At 44.0% G+C, this 21,005-nt stretch overlaps 1 protein-coding gene across 1 annotated transcript in view; it reads left to right on the top strand.

Annotated features, from left to right (window-relative positions):
• The first annotated feature begins 4,877 nt into the window (after nt 1-4,877).
• The window catches only part of ptpn2b (protein tyrosine phosphatase non-receptor type 2b), a 77,197-nt gene continuing 61,069 nt past the window's right edge, over nt 4,878-21,005 (top strand). Inside the window, exons 1-2 of the mRNA XM_084332293.1 lie at nt 4,878-5,054; nt 8,445-8,535. Coding sequence (XP_084188419.1) covers nt 4,995-5,054; nt 8,445-8,535 — 151 coding nt within the window. The 5' untranslated portion in view covers nt 4,878-4,994. The remainder of the gene's footprint in view (nt 5,055-8,444; nt 8,536-21,005) is intronic.

Below are 21,005 nucleotides of genomic sequence, written 5' to 3'. Positions count from 1 at the left end.
GGGGGGGGAGATAATAATAATAAAAAAAAAGTACACAGCATATGTTTACAGTACAGATGGAGGTGGACATCATATAAGCAAGAGGTGAATTATTTATTATTATGCCATGTATACATGTGTATGTGTGTATATATTATTATTTTTGTAATTATAAAAAGAAAATCGTTAAATTGTTTGATGGTATGCCATAAAAGGAATGAAATTAATGTAAGATTTGTGTAAAGACATCAATAAAATGAATTTTTTTTAAAACTGACCCCGGTAAATGTCCAAACCCCCAGCCACCCACCAACCCAACCCCCTCTAATGTACAGTTTCTTCCCCTTCGAATGTATATATATATATATTTTTTTTATGATCTCTTCCCCTTAAACAGTACTGTATATTTGCATGTATTGCATGCCATAAATGTATAGATGTAGCAGTACTGTATATCTGTATGTCATGTATGTCACTATGAATTGAAAATGGGGGACCCTGATGTAAACAAGACGAAAGTCTTTCTCTGCTCTTAACAATTGTGTGTATTGAGCCGTACTGTATTGTACCCATTCTGCAATCTGTTAATAAAGTTTTCAATCAATCAATCAATCAGTGTTGCATTTATTTATTTTACATTTTATTTTGGATTTCATGGTGTTTTTTGTTTTGTTCTTGATTTATTGTGATGTTTCTTCTTGTTTAAAGAAGACGTGTCCGGCCCATGGCGGACATTAACCCTTTCACTGCCACACGACAGAAGGTTAACCCTTTACTATCACACAACCGACGGCGATGCTCCATCATTAGCATCATTAGCTCCGCGGATGCTAATGATGGAGCATCGCCGTCGGTTGTGTGATAGTAAAGGGCTAACCTTCTGTATTGTCACAGTGACAGTGAAAGGGTTAACCGACTGTTGTGTGGCAGTGAAAGGGTTAACGTGTGTTGTCGGGCCTAGTCACTGATCTCCAGGTGAATTGAACACTAGAGTCAGTGATCTGATCTCCAGGTGAATTGAACACTAGATGTATTGATCTGATCTCCAGGTGAATTGAACACTAGAGTTATTGATCTCCAGGTGAATTGAACACTAGAGTCAGTGATCTGATCTCCAGGTGAATTGAACACTAGAGTTATTGATCTCCAGGTGAATTGAACACTAGAGTTATTAATCTCCAGGTGAATTGAACACTAGAGTCAGTGATCTGATCTCCAGGTGAATTGAACACTAGATGTATTGATCTGATCTCCAGGTGAATTGAACACTAGAGTTATTGATCTCCAGGTGAATTGAACACTAGAGTCAGTGAACTCCAGGTGAATTGAACACTAGAGTCAGTGATCTCCAGGTGAATTGAACACTAGATGTATTGATCTCCAGGTGAATTGAACACTAGAGTTATTGATCTCCAGGTGAATTGAACACTAGAGTCAGTGAACTCCAGGTGAATTGAACACTAGAGTCATGATCTGATCTCCAGGTGAATTGAACACTAGATGTATTGATCTCCAGGTGAATTGAACACTAGAGTCAGTGATCTCCGGGTGAATTGAACACTAGAGTCAGCAGGGGTGTAAAGTACTTGAGTAATTGTACTTCGTTACAATACTTAAGTACTGTTTTGGGGGATTTGTACTTTACTCAAGTATTATTAGGTTTGTATACTTTGTACTTTTACTCCATTACATTTCAGAGAAGAAAAACATACTTTTTACTCCTTACATTTAAAATGCAGACCTACAAAGTACAAATCCCACAGGTCCAACCATTTTAATTAGTATATTTTAATTGTTTATCTGGCCGAACTAACATTAACGTTATTAATCCTGCGACCGCAGGTAAACAGCCAATCAAATCCCCATCAATGGAAAATTAACCCGCCCATACCCATGCTGATTGGTCCTTGTGCAACACTAGAAAGCGGGGATCTTTGATTAAACACCTGCTATCAGAAGAATAGACAGTCAGATCTGCATTATGCTGTGGTTAATATTGTGATATTATTCAGGGTACTCCCGTATTCTGTCTTTAATATTGTCATATTATTCAGGGTCCTCCAGTATTCTGCCTTTAATATTGTGATATTATTCAGGATAATCCAGTATGCTGTGATTAATATTGTGATATTATTCAGGATACACCATTCTGTTTTTAATATTGTGATATTATTCATGCTGTGGTGTGAATGCCGTCCATGTTAGTTTACCTTCAATGGAGAAGTGCATTAAATAATTTGTGTCCTCTGTTCTTTGATTTCAACATGGTCTATCGCAGAACACATTCCATTGTGGGCAGAGTGTATGCTTGGTTGCATTCCAGCCTTGCCTAAACACCAGCTGATGATTTCACTAATTGGCTCTTCAACTAACTCACCTGGTGCAATGTATAGTTCAAATGAAAACTTGGCCCACGATGGAATGAGTTTGAGACCCCTGGTCTATCCCTTTAAAAAAAAACTTTTACTTTTTAGTACTTAACACTTTGGTTGCCTAAGGTTAAATTAATGATATACCATAGATTGCCAGCGCTATTTGTCTATGGAGAAAGTCCCCTTTGCAGGGCTATAACTTTTTAAATTCTATTGCTACATTGCCATTATTAGGGCCCATTCAAAGTCCTATATGTATTGTTCATTGTGTAGCAACGTTAAACTTTTTCATTCACATATTCATAGTAAAGTATGGTCTAATGTATAAGTATGTTTTCATCTCTTTCTGCAGCTTTCTCCAGAACGTGATATATAGCCCCAAATGCATTATATTGATGATGAAATACAGTTTGATGGCAATCAGCGCGATATAAAAAATTCCAACTAGACGTACTTCTAGAAGTTACTACACGTCATCTGATGTTGACCGGATGGGCGAGGGGGCGTTTATAATTCCGTGGGCAGCGTTATACCAATCATCTAATGTGGGTCAAATGTTGATAATATCAGTTATTATCGAAGACGGTAACGTTACACGCTGAAACTCACCCCAGTCTCCGCGCGCCGTTGGGCGATCATCGTCGAGTAGAAATTTTATCATTATGGGATATATTATTACCCGGTCCATCTCCAGCTTGTATAATGGTATATACGTCCAAATCATGTTGTTTATCGAGTTATTGGCAATCGATCGCTATGTAGAGTGACGAGCTAGAGTCACGGGACATGTACCGAGTGGCCGGAAGCAATACGGACGTCTAGCAAAACCTCTAGTGCGCTTCCTGTTAAGCGCTTGCGCCGATCGGCCACCAGATGGCGCTCCTGAACCGCCAGAGAGCTCAGTGGGTCCTGCTGGTGGATCTCAGGCCAGCGGAGGGACATTATGAATCCGATCGCAGATTTTTGAAATATTGATATAAAGCGACGTACAGCGTCCCCCGGCAACTTTAGCATGGCCAGCAAAGACGTCTAAAGACGGCTCCCGGCACCCAAAGTGTTAAGTACATTTAAAAGTAGGACTTTTTTACTTTTACTCAAGTGTGTTTTTAGCCAGATACTTTGACTTTTACTTGAGTCAGATTTTGAGACGGTACCCATACTTTCACTTAAGGGGAGACACTGCAGGTGAATAGGCAAATATACTTTTTTTGTTGATTTTGAGATTTTGTTATATTTTGCTTCCTAAACATGTCTTCTATGAAACTAGTGACAATAAAACGTCAATAACACACATTTAGTTGTTTATTTTACTTCATTTTCCCTTATTGCATCCATAAATGTGCACATATTTAATGTGGATGTGCCTCATTTGCATATATAAACATAACATTCTGAAAACTTGCAATATATTTTTTCTTAGTTTATATGTACATAACAAACTGGGAAAGTTTCATAGTGATATCTATTCAAATATTTTTTGCCTATTAGGGGGTACTACACTGTACTACACTGTTTGTAGCCTGTGTGTAGTTCTGTTCAGTTCAATAACATCATTATTATTATTATTATTATTATTATTATTATTATTCAGTTATCAGGCATGTGTTTAGGTTGTCTATTACTAATGGTTTGATTAGGTGTTGTGTTTGTAAATATCTGTTTCAAAAAAAAAAGTATGGCATTTTACAATACAGAACTTTGAAGGCGTTTTCCCAAAAATGAGTTTTAAGAGTTTTTCCTCATACTCTGAGCCAGAAATCTCCACTTCAGTAACACTCACATACACCAAACCTTCCAGTTCTATTCATATCTATGTTCTGAAGGTATTTACAGAAGGGTTTATATCACATTCTATTCCTAAAAACATGGCGAAATATGGAATTTTACCATAAAAATGGACTGAATGGAGTATTTTCTGATTTATGGAGTGATAAAAAGAGATATCCAAAATCCCCTCTGTAATAACCTTTGGCTCTAATATGTCAACAAAATTAAACTATAATTTTGAAAATGGCTTTATCCAATGTTCAGATTTCTGTCCTGGAATTATATGCAAATTATTGCATATTTAAGTAGATCATGCCTCATTTGCATATTTAAACATACAATTTCAGAAAACTTGTAATACAAAAAAGTCTTGTCTTAATATAAGTAATCAACTGGGGAAGTTTCATTGTGATATCTATTAGTTAAATGTTTTACCCTATTCACCTGTAGTGTCTCGCCTTAAGTATACTTTCTGGGTGCTTTTTACACCCCTGAGCGTCAGTGAACTCCAGGTGAATTGAACACTAGAGTCAGTGAACTCCAGGTGAATTGAACACTAGAGTCAGTGAACTTCAGGTGAATTGAACACTAGAGTCAGTGAACTCCAGGTGAATTGAACACTAGAGTCAGTGAACACCAGGTGAATTGAACACTATAGTTATTTATCTCCAGGTGGATTGAGAATCTTTGCTGCTCTGACAGCTGCCAGAGGACCCCTGTGCCGCGCATGCGCACACGACTCACACGGACAGTGAGTGAGTTAACAGTTAAAACGGATTTACTGGCGAAACGCTGTTTTGAATAAAGTAATGACTTTAGATAGTTAACAAACACAACAACTGCTATTTACCTTACCTTGATCTAGAACGGTTGAACATGGAGCAGGAGTTTGAAGACATGGATTCAGAAGGTGGCCGGTGGCAAAATCTATACATAGTAAGTATGTTAGCTTAGCATTTTAGCCAACAATGATGTTATTAACCAACCAGTTCGTTATTATTGTCCATTATAATAATATAATTATAATAACAAGGTCAGTACAAACCTAACGTTACACTGTCTTTCTAACGATCCATGTGTTTAGTCTCTAGTTGGTTTCTGGTCTTGACAGTTAACCCTTTCACTGTGACAATACAGAAGGTTAACCCTTTCACTGTGACAATACAGAAGGTTAACCCTTTCACTGTGACAATACAGAAGGTTAGCCCTTTCACTGTGGCAATACAGAAGGTTAGCCCTTTCACTGTGACAATACAGAAGGTTAGCCCTTTCACTGTGACAATACAGAAGGTTAGCCCTTTCACTGTGACAATACAGAAGGTTAGCCCTTTCACTGTGGCAATACAGAGGTTAACCTTTTCACTGTGTCAATACAGAAGGTTAACCCTTTCACTGTGATAATACAGAAGGTTAGCCCTTTCACTGTGGCAATACAGAGGTTAACCTTTTCACTGTGACAATACAGAAGGTTAGCCCTTTCACTGTGACAATACAGAAGGTTAACCCTGTCACTGTGACAATACAGAAGGTTAGCCCTGTCACTGTGACAATACAGAAGGTTAACCCTTTCACTGTGACAATACAGAAGGTTAGCCCTTTCACTGACGATACAGAAGGTAGCCCTTTCACTGTGACAATACAGAAGGTTAGCCCTTTCACTGTGACAATACAGAAGGTTAACCCTTTCACTGTGGCAATACAGAAGGTTAGCCCTTTCACTGTGTCAATACAGAAGGTTAACCCTTTAACTGTGACAATACAGAAGGTTAGCCCTTTCACTGACGATACAGAAGGTTAGCCCTTTCACTGTGACAATACAGAAGGTTAACCCTTTCACCGACAATACAGAAGGTTAACCCTTTCACTGTGACAATATAGAAGGTTAACCCTTTCACTGTGACAATACAGAAGGTTAGCCCTTTCACTGTGACAATACAGAAGGTTAACCCTTTCACTGTGACAATACAGAAGGTTAACCCTTTCACTGTGACAATACAGAAGCTTAGCCCTTTACTATCACACAACCGATGGCGATGCTCCATCAATAGCATCATTAGCTAACCTTCTGGATGCTAACCTTCTGTCGTGTGGCAATGAAAGGGTTAACTAGATGTGGGTCAGACGGTAACTCATCTGCATGTGGCTGAAACACAATGTTTATCACAAACTGTTAATGTCTTTTACTGTAATGTCCACATCTGTCTCCACGTTGCAGCTGGTGGGGCTGTTTGCTATTAGTTATTACTAGACATAATAGGATAAATAAACCATAACCTATTAGCATTGACTGATCTAGCTGTATACTGTATTATGTAAACTGGTCAGACTACTACTTGACCTTACCCCTAGAACCCACCTCACCCCTGCCCACTTTGACAACCTAGGATGGCTTAGAGTAGACGACAGAGTACAGCAACTTGCAATGGGCCTGGTCTACAAGATACACTACACCACTAAGGTACCCATGTACATGTCAAAATACTTCCCAAAGGTCAGTGAATACCACGACCACAACACCAGAGGGAGCGCCACAAATCATAAACCCAGATTCGGCTCAAACAAGGGACAAAACACGTTTAGCAATTATGCCACATCAATGTGGAATGCCCTACCCAAAGCTGTAAAGGAATGTGAATCACTACCCCCTTTCAAAACCACTCTCAAAGAGCACCTACGGGAGGCTGCAATTCGAAACTGGCCCCTGTAAATGTCCAAACCCAACCCCCTCCAATGTACAGTAAATGTCCTATTTAACCCAATAATACACAAGACCCTCTTCTTGGGACCAAGTTAGGTTTAGTCGATAATCCAATGTACAATGTTATGATGAATTGAAAATGGGGGACCCTAATGTAGGGCTGGGCGATATGGCCTAAAAATAAAATCCCTGATTATAATTTTTTTAAATCCGATTTACTATTTTAATCGATTTTTCCTCTTAAACTAGAAACGCCAAGGAAATCATTCAAATAACCTTTGTTTTAATTTGACAAAAAAAATATTATCAAACCAAGATGAATGTCCCTATTGGGATTTAAGTGCAAACCTAACTTTCTTCAATCTTCACTTAAAAAAAAAAAAAAAAAAAAAAAATATATATATATATATATATATATATATATATATATATATATATATATATATATATATATATATATATATATATATATAATATAAAAGGTTACTCTTGATCAAACAAAGATGAATGTCCCTATTGCGATTAATAGTGCAATAACTTGCTTTTCCACCAAACTTCACTTAAAACAAATAAAAGGTGCCTCTTGATCATCAAACAAGAATGAATTTCCCTATTGGGATTAATAAAGTGCAAATCTAACTTTCACCAAACATCACTTTTTGTAAAAATACATATTTTTTTCTTTTTTTTGAAAATCGATTTTAATTTTTCAAAATCGTCCTAAATCATTCATTCGAATTAATCGATAATATCGATTAATCGCCCAGCCCTACCCTGATGTAAACAAGACAAAAGTCTTTCTCTGGTCTGCATCCCCTTAACAATTGTGTGTATTGAGCTGTACTGTATTGTACCCATTCTGCAATCTGTTAATAAAGTTTTCAATCAATCACTCACTGTACCGCTTCACACTCGGATAGGTTTCTAATGAACAAACACTCAACCCGAGGTTTTTTTAAATGGTCCAACCTCTCAACATGTCAACATGTTTACATGATGAATCCAGTGTGACTTGGAATGAAAGTAACGCATTTTACGTTTTAATCAAGATGTCAGCCCTAAGAGAACAGAGATTCAACATTGACATTTTGAGAAGTTTGACCATTGCAACAACTTGTTATTGTTTAACAAATAAGTGGCCCTAATTGTATGTTTAGGTAATATATCAAAGCAGGGTAGCCGGACCAGCACTCACAGGTTCAATGTTTTTTATTGGCAGCCTGAGTCAAAAGCAGACATGTTTCGGACAAGTTTGTCCGAAACATGTCTGCTTTTGACTCAGGCTGCCAATAAAAAACATTGAACCTGTGAGTGCTGGTCCGGCTACCCTGCTTTGATATACTGAACTTTACGGGATTACAGCACCCAGTGTGAGAACTTGTGAGCGCGGTCTAACTTGACTATAATGTTTAGGTAATATAAAATGCTTCTGAGTAAGTAAAATAAAAGTACATCACATACCATCTCTCAGGAGATCAAAGGTTTATTTCAGTCTATGTTCATTTGTCTGGCTGTTATATGAAGTGAGCAAAGCGTAGCGCTATAGCTGGGAACCAGCAAGTGCTGATTTATGAATGCAGGAACATTAAACCTGTCTGTCTGTAAACCTTCATTTGAACTGTCTTCAGGAAATCAGGAACCAGTCCCATGAATACCCCTACAAAGTTGCAAAGTATCCAGAGAATCGCAATCGCAACAGATACAGGGATGTCAGCCCATGTAAGTGACACAAAGTCCATGAGTTTACTCTGTCACCCTCTAGTGTCTAGCCCATAGCTCTATCTAGAGATATTCTTCTAGCCTCTACTGTGGCTGGAGATATTCTTCTAGCCTCTACTGTGGCACCTTTTAAAACTAAACACATAAAACCCCTCCCCACACCCTGGCTACATGAATCCATGCGTGCCCTTAGATGTGCATGTAGACGTGCCGAGAGGAAGTGGAGGAAGGACAGGTTGCATGTCTCCCTCCAAATCCTACACAGCGCTCTGTCCATCTACCAAACGGCTGTCAAAATTGCAAAAACAACTTACATTTCCAACCTAGTCACAAAAAATTCCAATAAACCCCAAGCCTTCAAAGTCCTAAACTCCCTCATCAACCCCTGTGCCACTCCCTCTGTCGTACCTTCATTAGCTCTATGTGAAGGCTTCCAACACTTCTTCATCAGCAAAATCTCTGCCCTCAGATCTCTCTCCCCCTTGCCCCCCTTGCCCCCCCCCACCCCCTCTTCTCCCCCCCCCCCCACCCACTGCCTGCTGTTTTTGACCAGTTTGCCCCGGTCTCCCTCTCCTCCCTTTCTGATGCCATTAAACACCTGCGACCAACAAATTGCCCCTCAGATGCACTCCCCTCGCGCATCCTAAAGGAAGTACCTGACCCTGTCCTCCTCACATTATTACCTCTACTAAACGCCTGCCTCAGCACTGGATGTGTCCCGGCTGCCTTCAAGCATGCTGTGGTCCAGCCCCGGATAAAGGAGCCCAACCTCGATCCCTCTGTCTTTGCAAATTTTAGACCCATCTCACAATTACCATTTTTATCAAAAATCCTGGAGCGCATAGTCTACATTAGGGCTGACCCCTATTAATCGATTAGTCGACTAATCGGTCGAAAGGGGCCGTAGTCGACTGGCCAACCTCTTAGTCGAATATAATAATTTTATTTTTTTTTTTTTTTTTTTAAATCATTCTTTCCAAAAGAAAATAGGCCTAGAAGCGTGGCTAACGCTAATGGCACGCATACCAGAGGCTAACTGCCTATGAAAACAGGCACAGAGGCACTGAAAGAGGATTTCACCCATCTAATGAACACACTAGACTAGACAAATATCAAGATGTATCCATCAGTGGACCAATTGCATGCTTTTGCAGAGGACAAGAAGCCTTCAGTCGACTCCTTCAGACATTAAGCACCCCCCACAACCCAAAAAAAAAAAAAAAAACTTTAAAGATTTTATACTTTTTTTTTTTTTTTTTTTTAAGTCGACCAATAGTCGACTAACAGCAAATTTTGGCCAATCCTAGTCGACCATCCAAATCCTTAGTCGGGGACAGCCCTAGTCTACATACAGCTACAATCATTCCTTGAACACAACAACATCCATGATAAATTCCAATATGGCTTTAAACCACGACACAGCACTGAAACGGCCCTCCTCCGTGTCTTAAATGACCTGATTTCAGCTGCTGATGCAGGCAACCCATCCCTACTACTACTCCTTGACCTCACAGCCGCCTTTGATACAGTAGATCACCACATCCTCTTAGCTCGCCTCGAGCATCACGTAGGCCTTAGGGGCCCCGTCTTAGACTGGTTCCGGTCGTACCTAAGTAATAGGACCTTCTCTGTCCAACTTGGTGACTTCACTTCCTCTGTGGCCCCCTTCACCTGCGGGGTGCCCCAAGGCTCTATATTGGGTCCCACCCTCTTCCTCCTATATATACTCCCCCTAGGCCAGATCTTGGCAAAACATAATATATCATTCCATTGCTTCGCCGATGACGTGCAGGTCTACCTCCCCCTAAAACCCACCCAAGGGAAAACATCAATACAACCACTACTTGACTGCCTGGCAGAGATCAAGTGCTGGATGTCTGAAAACTCCCTGACACTAAATGAAGGGAAAACCGAGGTCATTGTTTTTAATAGTGCCCCCCCTGGCCCCCCTCATCGACGCACTTGGTCCCCTGGGTCCAAACCTCTCCACCTCTGTCAGGAACCTCGGGGTCATCTTCGACAGCAATTTTAAATTCGATAAACAGGTCAGCGCCGTAGTCAAAAACAGTTTTTACCACCTCAGACTCCTGGCGAAGACAAAGGCATACCTCTCACAAAGTAACCTAGAGACGGTGATACATGCCTTTGTCACTAGGGGTGCACCGATGTATCGGTCGGGTATCGGTATCGGCCGATAAGTGCCTTGTTGACTGCAATCGGCCTATCGGCCGATAAGCTCAAATGTGCCGATGGCAGTAGCCGATAAATATCCATCAATTTGTGTAGCGTCAAGACAAAAAAAAGTTCACTCACGAACTGCACAACGCCACTACTTATGATTAACAAGGCATTCGTTTTGTGGCATTAATGTTATATAGTTAGTGTTACACGTTCAATAACATCAGCATATTATTTACCCGAACGTAGCAAGCGTTCATACTAGCTCAGTTCCTTCCGTTGCTCACAGAGCCCTGAGTTTTACCCATTCTGCAATCTGTTAATAACGTTTTCAATCAGACACATGTATAGAAAGGCTTTGTTTTATTATAACATTAGTTGCAGTAAAATCATTATGCCTCATTTAAGTCATCCTGCGGAGCTAAAAGCTAAACGTCAGCCGCACCGATTGGTGGCTAAACGTCAGTAAAAAATCGGCTTGCCGTAATTGGCAGAATCGACTGTCAATCAAAATTTCATTGGTTGAGACAATAGTATCTAGCTGCAGCCCAGCAGGTAGACCATGCTGGGAGAACTAGTATCTAGCTGCAGCCCTGCAGAACATACTGGGAGAGAGATTTGCTATTTCTTGATGTTTCCTTTTTTTAAGTAAGTAAAGAGGCCTATGTTCATATCGGTGAGCACAATTTGTAACACAAATATACAGTAGTTTCATAAAAAAAAATAAAAAAAAATACAAAAAAAAAATTACAAAAAAAGAAAATATTTAAAAAATATTTTAAAAAAATGTGTTGCCACAAATATCGGAATCGGTATCGGCCGATTGTGTTAGTTGAACAATCGGTATCGGTATCGGTGTCAAATTTTCATATCGGTGCATCCCTATTTGTCACCACTCGTCTCGACTCTACACAGGCATCGACAAATTCCTGCTTCGCCGCCTACAGTTGGTGCAGAACGCAGCCGCACGCCTCCTCACCAAAACAAGAAAACATGAGCACATCAGCCCAGTTCTGGCCTCGCTCCAATGGCTACCTGTTAGCTTTAGAATAGATTTTAAATTAGCCCTAAATGTTTTTAAATCACTAAATGGCACGGCTCCTCCCTATCTGTCTGAGCTCCTGCACCGCCACCCCCCCCCACGATCCCTCAGATCAGCTGACCAGCTGCTACTGGTGGTGCCTAGAACTAGGCTCAAGACTAGGGGAGACAGAGCCTTCTCCACCGCAGCGCCTAGATTGTGGAACAGCCTCCCCCTCAGCGTACGGACCGCCCAGACCGTGCAGGCTTTTAAATCACTTTTAAAAACCTACCTGTTCTCCCTGGCCTTCCCCCCCACTTAATCAGCACTAGACCCCTGGCCCTTCTATCCTCTTTGTTTTACTGTGTCCTACCTGTTTTTATTACATTCATTGTTTTACTGTGTTTTAAATTTTATATCTTGCATCGTATTATTTGTTTTTTTTATCAACCTGCCTGTGGCAGGGCTGTACGTTAACTTTTTTTGTACATAGCACTGGTGCTACAGAGGTTGATCGTTTTGTAGCACAGGCCAAAATCTTGTAGCACAAGTATAAAATGTGTTATATTTGTAACAGTCACAAATGTGCCTATTGTATTTGTGTTATTTAGTTGCAGTGCCATGTTTGGCTGTCATTTTATGCTGACAAGTTGACGTCACACAGCCAGACACGTTACGTGTAAGGAATTATGGGATTTGGTGTTGGGTGTATGGACTCTACTAGGGGTGGGAATCACCAGTTTCATCACGATACGATACGATATAGATTCTTTGGACAACAATACGATATTTGCTGATATATGCCACGATATGATACGATGCAGGTGCCTGCAATCGATATGAGACGATATCATAACATAAGCCCATTTAACACAATCAGTAACATTTAGATCAACTCAAAAAAGGCAACGGAAATATCATTTGACATTTTTATTTTTGACCTCTTCCAGACTTTTAAAGGAAAAACAATCTATTGTTTTTAATACACATAGACCTCCTGTTCACTGTAAAGTGCCACGTTTTGATATATTGAGCTTTAAACTTTAAGTTAAATGTTTTGGAACTCACAACACGCAACCGTTTTATGTTGCATGATCATGAATACATTTATTTTGTATTGTATTTTTTATGTTTAAATATCAACATTATCTGTCCACCCTCAGTACATTTACTATCAATATAATATACTCGTCTGACTTCATGTGATCTTTCCAAACGCACACACACACACACACACACACAGAGAAGGGAGAATGTCTGCCCCCTCCTCCTCACTCTGCCCGTCTGCTGTTCTCTCTATATGGCTATGAACAGCTTGTTGTTAGCTCATGCTAACGTAACGTTCATTTCGGACTTTATGACGCGAGGATTGCAAAGCATGTTATATGCATTTGACCCGTTGCCGAATAAAACAGCAGGGATTTGTTTTGGGTCGCGACAACACTATCCACTAGCTCTTACTTGTGCACTGAATAAAAACTCTCAATGTACCTTTACATACCAACATCTGTCTGGCCACACCCCCATCTGCTACGTACATAAGCAGGGGTGTGGCCATGCACTCACCTCCTTCTCAATCTTTCACCACAAGGCAAGATCAAGGGCCGCAGTGGAGTCCTGACGCTGAGCGTCACTACACTCATATAACTATGGTTATATACATAACCGTACGTTATATTACGCGTAGCTCTGCTCAGCGTCATATGCACCACAGGAGCAGAGCTGAGCTCGACAAATGTACCCCACTGAGGCCCCCCACAACCATCAGAACCGGGGAGGACCCGAGCCCCCCCGACCCTCCCTATTGGAGGACGGGAGGGAGACGGATCCGACTGCGCGAAGAGGAACTCAAGCAACTTAACGCACAGGGTGAGCAGACAACCCGCATGCCACCAGGGAAGGAACGGAAGGAACAAACCCTCGTTACCACCCCTAAAACACGGGGTCAAGAGCAAAGCCCGACCCCGTGGCAAAGCCGTAGCAGCGGAGCGCGAAGGAGGACCCAGACCCAGAAGGGACAGGACCCCCCCGGAAAAAGGGGGCATGGAGAGGCCAATGACGCCACAGCATCGATACGTCACCAGGCGGTCACTAGTGACACCTCCCCCCACATCGCCAGCGTATTCGGACAGGGCCCATCCAAGAGCAGGCCCTTCCCCCCAATAGCACGCCGCCTGGCTCACTGCCCCTGGCATACTCAGGCAGTCACCCATCCAAGTACAGCCGAGCGTACCACGGGTATTGCACTACCCCCCCTGCAGGTTCTATACAACAAGAGGTGCAAATCCAGAGCCTGTAGGATAATGAAAGACCCTCACCACCCCAATAACAGCCTGTTTCAGCTGCTGAGGTCAGGCAGACCCGGGAGTTGACTCTGCTCCAACACACCAGGGAACCAACCACCCTCTTGGTTAAACATGAGGTGGTTGTTCCTATAACCCCTCAGGAAAAAACTCCAAAACACACCTGCGGGTACACTGGCTATACCGCAGTACAAGTGTTTTAGTTTTCAAAAAGGGGTTATCCCAGGCCTACGGGTCGACGAAAAAACTTCGGACCGGGCACGGCGGACCGGGACGTACACAGGGATGCCAGAGGAGTTCCATAAGAACCACCTCAACAGCCCCCTCTCAGGCATGCGTAAGCGGAAAAGAATGGAGAAGGACCAGGCCCCCTTAGCGCAGCGCAAGGTACAACACAACATGGACCAAGCAACAGTGAGGGGTAATGCGTAGTAACCACGAACATCTCCATAACGTCAAAACCCTGTGACACCCGGGCCAGAACAGCAGATCTGCGTCCCCGGCGGACAACGGGTTAACTGATCTGGACCGGCGTGACCAGAACCAGTCCCGTGCCCTAATCACGCCGACATCCCCAACACTAGGAGGGGGGTAGGTACGCGTGTCGATCTAAAACAACATAGAGGGCGCCACCCAGACGGCCCCTTATGTACCGCGCTTAGTGGCCCACCCCAAGGGCGTGAGACCCCTCTACCTATGTTTTGATCTATTCCGTTAACATCCCCCAGATATGAACGAGAATTCATCGAGACAACACTGGCACTCGGAAGAGACAGACTCCATCCCAGTTGCCCCATTAAAAACGCCGTTTTAATGATGAGCAACCAGGGCGCGCAGGCCCATGCGTGATTCACACAAGAAGCACCCAGGGCTAGCACTATGTACACGTCGAGACCCAAACACATCAATGGATGGTCAACAAGACACCAGACATTGTTCCTCCAAGCCGCCTGGGAAAAGAAGACTGACATGGATCCCATGTGCCGTGGCTGAGGGATTTTTCTTTTATTAAATTATTTCTAATACCCCGTCAACCTCTCCACAAGGAGGGGACGGGAACCCCCAGAGAGACTTCCCACGTGAGCCACAACTTGAAAAGTCAATGTAACATTGAGCCATGTGACCAAAAGGCTCAAGTTACACATATATCAAGCGTAGCAGAACACCAAGTTCCTACGCTCCGCCACGACAACTTGACAATAACAGAGAACCACACATGGGGCCTGTAAAGAACTCACGGAAGTCAACGTCCAATAGAAACGTGCCCAGTGACGTATTCTATGACGGGGGAATCCCATGACTCAACTGCCCGTGATAGGTGCGGAGTCAGGGAATTCCTTCCCCCCCCCCCTGTGCCGTACTGACCAATCAGCGCGGCAGAACCGAATGAAAAGAGGGTCAAACCCCCCCCCCCCCCCCCCCCCCGACCAATGAGAAGAGGGAATGAGGGGTTTATCCGGTTACCCCCTCGCGAACCCAACCCTCGAATACGACAATAACAAACAGCCAGATGATACCTTTAGTAGCCAGCATGCTAACGAACAGCGTATATCCAAAGGATAAGCTACCCAACGCACGCTAGCCATAGACGACAACGTCTGTGAACAGGGTTTATAACAAGGCCAAGGTTTATATGTGAACACGACACCCGTGTTTTATAATAATAATAATAATTAATTTAATTTATATAGCGCTTCTCAATAACCCGAAGTCGCTGACAATAGTCGGGAGCAAAGTAAAAACAAAGAAACAAAAGCAAAGAAACAAACAACAAAGAAACAAAAACAAAAGGAACATGATACCATGGGGGGAACAGGGAAGACCGCATGATAGCACAAAAGAACACAGTAAAATTGATAGAGAGAGAGAGCGGTCTAAAAGACCGTGGCACAATTACACACACGAGCGCTTCCGCAGGCCAACACAACAGTGTTGTGGCTCAATATCACTGTTTTAAGCAACAGAACACACAACTAACCTCTACCTTTATAGGAAGAACATAAGTCTTCAGACCGAGGAAGAAAAAACCCTTTCGACCGAGTGTTAGCCACAGGCCTTGCTAAGCACTCATGCATATATGTAGTGACCAACCAAAGACTACGGTTGCTTTCACATATAGTTTTGGTGGACTTGGTGTGGTTCTGGTGGTGAAGTTGCAACATTGTTGCATTCTTCATTTGGTTCGCCTGCGTTCACATAGCAATTTGTCAAGCGCACCGAACTTTCTGAACAATGTCATGCGGTCGAAAAGGGCGCTCGTCTATTGGACACAATGGAGAGTGGAAATCCCTCCCTGCGTGATAGTAGCAGAGACGTGGCATTGATCCATCGTTCGATTATAATTCCCATTACCGCCATCCTCTCGCTAAACAACTTGTACACCTCGTTGTTTTTGTGAGTGCCCACATTCCCCACAAGCAGCTGTTTTATTTGGTCTTCTGCCCCCCGAGTCTGTCCACGATAAATGTTTACACAGTGTGCTTGTTTTGCAGTGAATGCCGCGCCGCGGTAATATTAATTAACAGCTGTGTTTTTTTTCTTCCTTCTACCCCAAGATGCACAGTAGATAGATAGATAGATAGATAGATGCAGTGTGCTTGTTTTGCAGTGAATGCCGCGCCGCGGTAATATTAATAATAATAACAGCTGTGTTTTTTTTCTTCCTTCTACCCCAAGATTAGGGCTGGGCGATATGACGATATTATATAAATATCGGGTACAGTTCATTAACGATACACTTTTTAAACGTATCGTGGATATCGTGATGTTTTGCCCTCGCGTTAGAGTCCGCCGCGGCTGAGATGAGACTTACAAGCGCAGTGCTAAATGCTTTCCTCTCCCTCTCGCCTCTCCCTCTTGCAGAAAGAAAAAGTCAGTCACACACACACTTGCCCAAATTACGTCATCTACACGCACATACACGCACGCAAGCGCACACACCTAGCCAGAGACAGAGAGGCGGTGGCTCGGTGCTAGGGATGCCCCCTGAAACCCAGGAGTAAACTCCGACGTTAACGGTACTGCTATCGGTAAATTAGTCTATGAGCGGATTAGCTACGGAGCTAACAGAGTGTACCATCCATCTGCGACGCAACAGTGGCAGCAACAGTGGACACGGAGTAATGTTAACGTTATGTCGAGTTCATACTACACTACACGTATGAACTCGACATAACGTTAACGTTACTCCGTTTCCATGAAGTGTTTAATTAGCAGCAATCTGTTGTTGAAAATGTAACATTAACCGGAAAACCGGAAATGGAATGCGAGGACAGGAAGCCGTCATGAAGTCGGCTTCTGGCCCTTGTAGTCATATATATTGTAGTCTTTTAGTCTTATTAACTAAAAGATTTTAACAAAATAAAAAGCAGCAGCACTATTGGATAACTGAGTCATGTTTGCTATGTATTTCTTTCTTTAGGGGAGTAGGACATTTGTTTCACAGTTTTAGCATGATGTTTTATAGATGGCTAGGTTAAACACAGGTTTTAGTTTTTTAAGAGGGGGGGTTTGATTTGATTGAAGTTTATTTCAAGTATGCAACACAACAAACAAACATCAAGTACAGATATAGCCTTAAGCCGTTCAAATAATAAATGTATACATACATGTAAATAAATAAATAGTTATAATATGTAATCTAATCATCTAAATCTAATCTAATATATAATATAAAAAAACGAAAGGCTAAAATGCTAAATATATAATCTAAGAATCCAATAATCTAAATCTAATATATAATATAAAAAGTCTTGTCTTTAATGTTCGCTTGCAAACTCAAATACTGTCTTGGTAAGCCTCATAATGAATTGTTTGGGGAAAAAAGGAAAAACATCGTGATGTGCATCGTGTATCGCCGAAAGGTCAGAAAATATCGTGATATCATATTTAGGCCATATCGCCCAGCCCTACCCAAGATGCACAGTAGATAGATAGATAGATAGATGCAGTGTGCTTGTTTTGCAGTGAATGCCGCACCGCGGTAATAATATACCCAAGATGGTTTATCAGGTGACTTCCTACGTTTGGTCCGATGAAGCGAACCGAGACCTACGTTTTCAGGCGGACCAGAGTTCGCGTGTTTGGTCCGCGGACCGAGTTTGACGCGCATTCACACAAACCCGAAAAACCGGACTATCGAATTATGGTCCGATAGTCCGGACCAAACAGCCCCTGTGTGAAAGCGACCTAAAAGTCTAGCTCTCCTATCAACCCACACTAAGCGAAGGTCTACACCTTGTATCCCCATCATATGTAGTGAATAAACACACAGTTTGTAACAAAATACAGTCCCTCCTAGGAGGGACTTTTTATTTGTATAGCAACACAGATGGGCCGGGGAAGGGAACAGGGGTAACGGGAAGGGAAAAAGTCACTTTATCAGCGGCGCCTGCCATGGGCCGCTCGTGGCTTGCCACCCCGGGGAGCTATAGCCCCGGAGGGACGGTAAAGGAGTGGCTGGTCTCGACAATCCCTACCGTCACCTCTGAGCGTGGATGGGCCGGCTGCGGTGGTCAAGGCGCCCTCTCTCCTCCTGGCCCTCTTCGCCGAAGGGCCAGCAGCGGCGGTGGTAGCGGCAGCGGCATCAGTCGCGGGTCCCCGACGACGAGCCTTCCGTCTGGCTCCACCGGCGACATCGGGCGGGGGGAAATGGGGTTGGAGCACTGATCGCTCCTCATGCATCTCCCTGCAGGTTGCAGTCATGAGCTGCAACGCCGACCCGAAGAGCCCAGCATCGGAGAGGGGTGCCGTAAGCAGAGGAAGTCTCTTCCTGTCTGGCACTCTCGCCTGCTCCAGCCAAAGATGGCGCTGGGTTAGAGTGGCCAGGGTGCGTATCTTCCCGGCGGCTATGGCCTGCAGCTGGATCAGATGCAGGATGGCTCTGGCCGCCTGGGCGTGCTGATTCTGTTGTTCTTCAGTCAGCATCGTACCGCCCATCATCATCCCGGACATAAACCTCGCTAGCTGTGCGATGTTGGATGTAGCAGCTAGGGATTGAGTACCGGCGATGAACGACTGGTCACTCCAGTTGGCCAACCGCCTCGCCGATTTCCCGTGGGGAACCGGCTTCCGCAACGGCTCCCACACCACCTCAGGGCAAAGAAGAGACGCCATTGGTCTAGCAAGCCGAGGCACCCCTTCCTTCATACCCTCGACCAGACCCACCACCCTCGTGACTTGCACGTAGGCGGGGGTGAGACCAGTGATGTGGGAGACCACCTGTCCCTGACGAACGTAGGCCTCCATTGAGGGGAAAAATGGGCAGACAATGCCCGTCTCCCTCACAGGACGACGTTGCCATAAATTACCTATTAAATCATCAGGGACAGGAGCAGGCAGTGGCTGCGGCACGGCGTTTGCGGCTGTCGCCATGAGCTCCGGGAACAAGGCACGTAGTTCCCCATGCGTACCTCTCTCCACTGAGCCCGCGTCCCTCACACACGAGAGGCTACTGCCCATTGCAGAGCCACCATCCGATGTGGCTGATAGCAGGGCACCTCGTCGCTGAGTCGGAGGTTCTAACCCAACACCAGAATACGAGGGACCCCAAGGAGACATCATCCCCTGCCACATCCTGAAAGGGAGAGTGACGTGTCTCCACCGGAGCGTCGAACAGGAGTGCATCTGCCTCCACCATGTAATCCTTCGTTTCCATCGGCCACGGGGAAACAGACGCACCCTCATCCGGCTCCAGTAGCTCCCCGAAACCAGGCTGTTCGCCACTACAAGCTACCATCCTACGACGGGAGCGAGCAGAAGCGAAAAGCTTGCGTCTCAAATCCTCCGCCACAAGAGGCGCCGGCTGCCCAACGGCAGACGGCCCCCCGGCGGCGGAGGAACCAGAGCAGAAACCAGGCCATCTCACAGGAGATGCCGCTGGTGCACCAGCTCCTTGGAGAGGCAAGCTACCCACCGGACGCCGACTGGGCGCGAGTGACGTCCACGACAGCGGCGTCAAACCCGCCCCAAGACGCACGACGGAGGAGGCAACGGAGAACCGCTGGTGAAGGGCGACGTTGCTAGCGCGACCCCCCGAGGTAAACATTATAGCTTAGTTCTTTTCTTTTGAAATTATGAGAGAAAGAAAAGAACAAGGAATAATGTAAACGCTTTCTCAACTTTCTTCAGCTTAACGACCTACTTAAAGTGATTGGTATACAAGGCACTTCCTTGAGGTGAAAGTGAAGAAGGAGGTGAGTGCATGGCCACACCCCTGCTTATGTAGGTAGCGGATGGGGGTGTGGCCAGACAGATGTTGGTATGTAAAGGTACATTGAGAGTTTTTATTCAGTGCACAAGTACTGAAGTGAAGTATGTGCATATGACGCTGAGCAGAGCTACACGTAATACCAATGCCACTGAGTGAGGACTTGGTTTTTTTTTCTCGTTGTGACATAGATTTATTTGTGTGGTTCTTAGCACTGAATTTTGAGGAAAAGTTGCATCAAAATAACTTTTGTTTCGTAGTGGCGTTTCAAATTGTCGTTGTCGGAACACAGTGTGAGAAGAGCATTTATGCAGGTGAACACCAGGAAGGCTGCTGGCCCAGATGGCATAACAGGACGCATACTCAAGTCCTGTGCCAACCAGCTGGCCCCAGTGTTCACCGCCATATTTAATCAATCCCTGGCGGAGTCAGTGGTCCCTGCCTGCTTCAAGATGTCTACCATCATCCCTGTACCGAAGAAACCCTCCCCAACATGTCCAAATGACTACAGACCGGTGGCACTCACCTCTGTGGTCATGAAATGTTTCGAGAGGCTGGTCAAGGACCACATTTGTGCCTCCCTCCCCAGTGATATGGACCCTATGCAATTTGCATACAGGACAAACAGGTCCACCGACGACGCGGTCTCCCAGGTACTGCACAGCACCCTCTCGCACCTTGACCGTCAGAAGGGGGGCTATGTGAGACTGTTGTTCATTGACTACAGCTCAGCGTTCAACACCATAGTCCCCACCAGACT

Source organism: Notolepis coatsorum (assembly GCF_963971535.1).
Source record: "Notolepis coatsorum genome assembly, chromosome: 1".
Taxonomy (NCBI): Eukaryota; Metazoa; Chordata; class Actinopteri; order Aulopiformes; family Paralepididae; genus Notolepis; species Notolepis coatsorum.
This window is presented reverse-complemented; position numbering and strand designations above follow the sequence as displayed.